Source organism: Cebus imitator, unplaced genomic scaffold, assembly GCF_001604975.1.
Source record: "Cebus imitator isolate Cc_AM_T3 unplaced genomic scaffold, Cebus_imitator-1.0 Scaffold551, whole genome shotgun sequence".
Classification (NCBI taxonomy): Eukaryota; Metazoa; Chordata; class Mammalia; order Primates; family Cebidae; genus Cebus; species Cebus imitator.
The window spans coordinates 248,159-255,382 of record NW_016107866.1 but is presented as its reverse complement, the minus strand read 5'-3'; the positions used below and the strand labels follow the sequence as shown (position 1 = coordinate 255,382).

Sequence of the window (7,224 nt, the reverse complement as noted above, 5' to 3'; positions counted from 1 at the left end):
AAACATGCTTAATACAATTGCATACTTTGAGGAAGTAAAAATGATGGATTATGTAACTATCATTTATGAAATGTGCTTTTTAAAACTAAATTGATATAGTACATAGTCCTACTGAAATTTTCTTTGTCTTCTTAGTCAGTATTTTCCATTAAAACCTAGAGATTTCATCAATTAAACAAAAAGGTTCTTTGGGCAGTATTTGCTTGAACTTAGTTAACTGCACTTGTAATTTTTTATTTCAAACGAGCAAACAGTTAATTTTATTGCAGTATTAGAATACAAATATATGAATATATGTTCCCAAATGCAATTTTCCATTTTGAATAGAAATTTTAAAATAATGAACTCTGCAAAATTATGATTACATTATCCTTCGGCCAAGTTGTTTTATCAATTTTTTAAAAAATAATCAGAATGACTCTAAAATAGAAAAATGCTGAAAAAACAAAATTCTGGCTTGGGGAAAATTAGTAGGAAGGATTTTTAACAAAAACAAGTAAAAGTGACTGTTATGTCAACATTTTAAAAAATAATTTATATATAATCTTTATGAAACTGTGAAATACTTCAAATAAAAAATTTATTGACAGCTACCTACCAGTTTTTAATGAATTTTTAATCTTTCATTTCCTCTTCACTCCCAATATCTATATGCATGAACAATTACTGTTACCAATCTCTTAGGACAAGGAAGTTGATGAGCTTATCTTTAGCTCTCCTCCTGTATACAGTATTTAGTGGGTGCAGAGTTCCAAATTTGAAGGTCAAGATGATTTGAGAGGTTGTAAGACCAAAGAGAATGGGAAATAATTAAGATGGAAAATATTTTCAAAGCTGGACCATGGTTGTACTAGAAGCTAAGGGGTTGCTTATTTTATGGTATTTTGTATTGCTTTTCTTTCTCTCTTTTTTTTTTTGTTTGTTTTTGAGGTTTAATTTTTGTTTTTGAAAGTATGGTAAAATGCAAACATGAAAAACATCTTAAAATAGCAACCTAGCTTAAAAATATACAAATAAGAAATACAGCAAGCGCCTGAAAGAAATATCCAGCTAGATAAAACATGTTAAGACTAACATAGCAATTGCTTAAATAAATGAAAATTAAACAGTAGTATGTGTTTCTATACTATTTAGTACTCCTTTTGTTGTTTTCATTAAATGTGTTGACTTTGAAAATGAACCATTAGAATAAAAACACTGAAGGCACTGTTTGCAGGATTGAGACTCAAAAGGCTAAGTCAATGTTAAGAACAGGAATTTCTTCTTCTAATGTAGTACAAACTCAGGAATTTTAGCTTATGTAGTTTCTAAAATAGAACAAAAAGGACCTTTGTGATCAATGTAACTCTAAATGCAGGACAAGCACCTACAGTTGCAAACTGTCTCTAGTGTCCTGTTAGAGTACAGATTGCCAATTTAGTGTCCTTTTCTCTCTTCTTTTCGTTCTACTGGAGTTCAGATACAAGTAATATGAACTCTGTTGTCACCTATGACCTTTCCATAATGAAAAAAAGATTGGACTGTTATCTCTTGACTGTGAGACAATGTAAAGTTCGTCTGTAAAAGCCTTTTCAGTGATACTCAATTGTCCTAAGGCTGATAATCAGAGGTGTAAGGTAATTCTCAAAACAATGTACAGAAATTTATAGAAAAACGTAAACAACCAAGTTAGAAATAAACTAGCTCCAAAGAGGCTGTAGTTGAAATATCATTAATGCCTACAATTATTTTCATCCCTATTGTTTAGTTTACATTCTATAAACAATAAATTTTTTTCACACAAATCTATTTTTTTATTCAAGGTAATGAATGATAGCCACATACTTATGACTTTACTACAATAATATACTGTCCTATACTCTGCTAAATTTAAAGTGTTTGATTAAAATAGTAATGGCTTTCTCTATAAATTGTATAGTTTTACTTAAGCAAGGAAAGTTAACACTTGCCATTAAAACTGTTTGAATAGAAAAAAAAAATTCTCAAGTAGTCTATATTCTGAAACATTGGATATTTAAAAATATTAAACTTAATAAGTAGTTGTTTTTTCCCAGTAAACAGAATTTATTAGTAAGCAAAGTCAAACTGGCATTGCCCAAGGAGACAGTGCTATCAGAGCCTTCATGAGTGTAGAACCCGCCACTTGTCCAAGGGGCCGCGATTGGGAACATACTTGACTCCACAACCATCAGGGATGATGTGCTTTTTGGCCACCTTGTCTTCAAATTCGTCAGCATTAAACTTGGTGAAGCCCCACTTCTTGGAGATATGGATCTTCTGGCGTCCAGGGAACTTGAACTTGGCCCTGCGCAAGGCTTCAATCACGTGCTCCTTGTTCTGAAGCTTGGTGCGGATGGACATGATGACTTGACCAATGTGGACCCGGGCCACCGTACCCTGGGGTTTTCCAAAGGCACCTCTCATACCTGTCTGGAGCCTGTCAGCCCCAGCACAGGACAACATCTTGTTGATACGGATGACATGGAAGGGATGGAGCCGCACTCGGATGTGAAAGCCATCTCTGCCACAACTTTTCACCATGTACTTGTTGGCACAAATACGGGCGGCCTCCAGGGCTTCAGAAGACAGCTGCTCATATTCATCAGACACCATGTGGCCACAGAGTGGGAACTCATCCACTTTTGCTTTCTTTCGACCCAGGTCAAAGATGCGGATCTTGGCATCAGGAACCCCCCGGCAGAAACGAGATTTGGGGTATGGCTTGTTCTTACAATACCGATAACAACGAGCTGGACGGCGGCCCATGGCAACGCAGGAACCTCGGCAGTGCGTTGAAGTGAAAGCGTGCTCCCCGAACTGCGCTTGCGCGCGTCTTACGTGCGTTGCTCCTACTCGCGCGAGAACCATAGAGTCCTGAGGAACATGTGACCTCTCTCTATCACAACCTGTCAACCATAGATGCAGTGACACGTGGAGCCTCCATGCCTGCGTAACCTGATGCGCTTGAGGTAAGCCGAGAGGCAGCTGCGGGTAGACGCCCCTGAGCTGCTGGGCGAGGACTTGGGCCTCCCTCCAAAGGTGCAAGAGCCACTTCCTTCCTGCTGGCCATCTTGGGCTAGGAGCCCCTGCCTTCAGCTTTGCCTTAAGTATAAAAGAGGTAATTTCCAGGCAGGAGGATTGCTTGAGCTCAGTTCAAGACGAGCTTGGGCAATATAGTGAAACCCTGTCTCAAAAAAAAAAAAAAAAAAAAAAAATAAAAAAAAAAAAAAAAAAAAAAAATCAAATAGCTGGACATGGTGGCGCAAGCTTGAAGTCCCAGCTATTTGGGAGACTGAGGCGGGAGTGGAGACTGCAGTGAGCTGAGATCGTGCCATTGCACTCCAGCCACAGAGAAAGACTTTGTCTAAAGAAAAAAAACATTTCTAGAATTTGAGAAGAAAAATCCTTCCAGTTATTCAACAAACTGTTTGTAGTTTGGCCAATTCATTTTCCACATCTTGTATCTCACTGTCAGCATTTGTAGATCAATTGCTCTTTCTTGTAGTATGTGGCCACCTTCCCTGGATAAAGTGGCTTCTTGGCATGAGTGCTGTGATGAGACTCAGGAAGAGATGAGAGCCGGAGTGGAGAGAGGGATAAAGAGAAGATATCTGTTGTATCTATAGCTTGGCAATTGTTTTATAAACATGAAACTGTCTTCTTTATTTGGCCTAAAGAAATGATTTTATTATCAAAATGATATATACAAAATTGAAACATCAACTAGATTTTTTTAAACTATTTTCATTTTCAAATGTTAAAGCTGCTGAAACCATATAAAAGAGTAATAGTTTGCGCTTTAGTAATCTTTTGTCCCGTCCTGAGACTAAATTTAATCTTTTTTTTCCTTCTCAGAGTTTGTAAAAATATTATGACAGGAATCAGAGTGTAGGAAAGGAGGAAGAAGATAGAGGAAAAGAAATTAATAGTTTACAAACCCTACTTGAGTTTTTCTAGCTTTTTTTTTTTTAATGTTGTTTCACAAATTCATGACATCGTGGAACAAAATCACTCCAATGTGAATGTATTCTACCAATGCTTTTTCTTTAAGGGAGAAAAATAAGTTGTTACAAAGTAACTCCTGCCCTTAAAGTGAGTGGAGTTTTACAAAATACATAGGATAAAACAATTAAAACTCCCAATGTAGAAAACTTTCTCACCTTTAAGAAAGCTTGCATACCTCCCTTTTCTTCATTTCTTCTTTCCCCCTTTTCTCAACTAGTTTCTGTTTACTATATGCCTGAATATTGAGATAAAGTAGCTAACACTGTATTCCTCTCACCAAGCTTACAAGCCTAGGAGAAGATTTAGATGTTTCTCATATGTCATTATATTACAAAGTGTAAAATGTGCCAAAAAAGGAAAAGCAAGGTAAGCCCTGAGACCATGGGATGAGTCTAGGGATAAGACCTTGATCTAGATTGAGAAATGGAAAGGGAAAACTTTACCGGGGAAGCAATTTCATGTAGTGACTATGGGCACATGGGATCTGACATATGCAAGGTTTGAAGCAGGCAGAAATATGGAACATTTTAAAGAACTTAAAGTAAGGCCAATGTGACTATGAGTGAGAGGTTGAGTCACATAACATGAGCCCAGAGTGTGTGTGAGAGAGAGAGCTTTGTGGTCATGCATATCATACAGGGCCCATTTTACCAAGTTAGGAACCCTGATCTTTGATGCAAGGCCATTAATGAGCTTTGCATAGGTTTTATCACTCTGGTTATGGTATGGTGAATAGACTGAAACAAGCCTAAAAAATGTATGCAGGGAGATCAGAAAGGAAGCCTTTGCAATGCTGCAGAAAACACATCATAGCTTGAACATACTTTAAAATATTTGACTTTATATACAAGTTAGTATCTTTTTATACTACTACATGCCCTGAATCTATGATAGTGCCTAGGAGAGAGGTGTTGTGAGGCAAAAGGAAGACTCCCAGAGTTTATGTGCAATGACACACTCACACTTGCCTGATCTCCCACCTGACTAATGTTGCCAAAACCCTAGAATTCTCTGACCAGCAGATGCTGTGTTGCTGTCGGGGCCTGTCTGCATAAGTTTCTTTCTTTAATCCAAAGCTTACCAATCCTGGTTTGTCCAGGTCTGTACCAGTGTTAACACTGAAGTCCTGGGTCCTGCAAAACCCCTTAAAACCAAGCAAAGTGGGAGGGTTGGCCACTCTACTCCACTTATGCATGAGGCCCTTCACAGTTGCAGATTAGGAGGGTAGAATGAGAAAAGGGAGGGCCACCTTGGGATCCTCTATTTATACTCCTTTCTGGAGCTCTGCAGATATTAGAGGAAAGCCTGTGGGAAAATGCATTTAGTACCACCATTCTGTTCAAATATTACAAGCATTCCTCACAATCAATCCCAAAATTTTGAGTGTTTCCCTATCTCTCTACTCTTGCCATGCACAGCATATACCATGCTAAGCAAACTTTGCCAAAAACTATGTAAAACTTGTCTGCTTTGAAATATATAACTAAGGGAGACAGTAATATCATGGAAAATAGAGGTGGCTTAAAGAATGGGTAGAACATTCTCAAGTAGAGATATGGGATAAGGTAGGAATGAAGCAGAGCAACTACATAAGACCATTAAGGTGTATGAGGACAGAAGTATGTCTGGTCTCTATGGTTCATTGTTTTGTCCCCTGTTTTTGGGCATCAGTGTGGCCAGTAGCACAATGAATACATACACTAAGGAGGTGCATTGGGGTATTGATAAACATTTAACAACCTGCTCATAGTGGGGTTGGGAATTTGAGGAGAAATCCCTGATTTGTAGTGTTTGCTGACATTTTTGGTAGAAATACTCTCTCCGTCATCAGTTTCGAACATCAGTGTGATTTACCGAACACAAAGATGGGGAGAGATGTGCACAATCAGCTTCTGTAAGCCAGTGTTAGCCAGGTCCAGCATGCTGCCATTTGGTGTGTATACACAAGACAGAAAAGATAAACTTGTCTTGCTAATGCTAATAATGCATACCCAGTAATAATAAATTTTAGAATGATCAGGGAGAGATCTTTTTTAGGAGCCCTTAGAAAGTGGGCAGACATGAATGTTTCAACTTGATTCAGCTTCGACTGTAAAACAGTTTCCCTCCGTGGTTTCTCCCTCCTGTTCCACAACCCTTATGTAACAGGCCTGCCCTATTCTTTACTTACTGATTGTAAGTACTTTACTTATTGATTACTTACTTGTAATTAGCGCTAGACAGTGTGAGAAATACAATCAAATTCCAGGTATCCTCTGCTTTCATGCAAAGGCTGGAAAATAACAGTTCTGTGTATTAGTTCCACACAGCATTTACTTTCCTTTTTTTCGTAGCATCTTTCAAATGTTTCTAAACCTGACTTTGTTCTCAAAGAAGAACATGCACTGGAGTCTAATATGTTGAGTGGCACACACCATGGATGCCCTCTCCTGCTACAGGAGGCATCTGCATTGTTGATCATTCAGTCATTACATAGAGTACCATCACTGGGTGTTTTACAATATACTGTGATTCATAGATCATGTTTCACTTAGGCTCTCAATGAAGTATGAAGGCTCCACTGATGACTAACAGTCATTTTCATCTGCATTTCTTAGTAGCTTCACACTGGGGGGCTGTAATCTCAATGTTTTTGAGACTAGGTGAGCAATTTGACTGTCTATATACAGTATTCCTAGAGTTGGGTCATGAATATAAAAGAGTCCTGGCTATGACTGGCCTTTTCTTCAAAATCAGTGAATTGTGCCTATTGTCATGGCTGATGGGTGGTCATGCTGCCAGTCTCTCATGCACTTGATTCACAATGGTCTCTTATCTATTGACAAGAAAGCGTGCAAAAATGCACATATTTTTTAACAGAAATATAGTCAGATAAGTTTAACTGTTTAGCCCAGAGCCCTAATAAATTTCCTTTTTGACTGGTATTTTTGACATTCTTCTTTTTCTCTCTTTGGGAATCTTTTTTTTACTTTGGATATGGGAACTGAGCATGTACACTGGCCTTTGTGCTTTGTTTGTAGAGAATGAGTTCCCCCCAAATGAATGACTTTTGACATTGTTCCAGAAAGCTGAAAAAAAGTAGGAAAGAAATCAAGGAAAGGTGGCATACAAATATGCTTACTAAAATTTGGTTGATTTTTTTCCCTTATACTTTTTAAATTTACTTGTTTAGGTTTCATACTTGTACAAAATATATAAGCCATCAATTAGTTTTATGAT

The 7,224-nt window shown here is 37.8% G+C and overlaps 1 protein-coding gene across 2 annotated transcripts; it reads right to left on the bottom strand.

Moving 5' to 3' along the window:
• Nucleotides 1-2,050: 2,050 nt before the first annotated feature.
• LOC108293856 (60S ribosomal protein L10-like) lies at nucleotides 2,051-2,845 on the bottom strand. 2 transcript variants are annotated; one of them, XM_037733841.1, is made up of 2 exons: nucleotides 2,658-2,766; nucleotides 2,100-2,576 (listed from the first exon to the last, which is right to left on the bottom strand). In XM_037733841.1, the coding sequence occupies exons 1-2, from the start codon at nucleotides 2,764-2,766 to the stop codon at nucleotides 2,122-2,124; spliced, it is 564 nt and encodes a 187-aa protein (XP_037589769.1). In that variant the 3' UTR covers nucleotides 2,100-2,121. The 2 variants fall into 2 exon arrangements, with proteins under 2 accessions (XP_017370939.1, XP_037589769.1); XM_017515450.2 differs by having other exon boundaries at nucleotides 2,051-2,845.
• Between the last annotated feature and the right edge of the window lie 4,379 nt (nucleotides 2,846-7,224).

Bases quoted from the DNA above. Each gene is read 5' to 3' on its own strand.
- LOC108293856 (XM_017515450.2), bottom strand. From the start codon at position 2,766: ATGGGCCGCCGTCCAGCTCGTTGTTATCGGTATTGTAAGAACAAGCCA.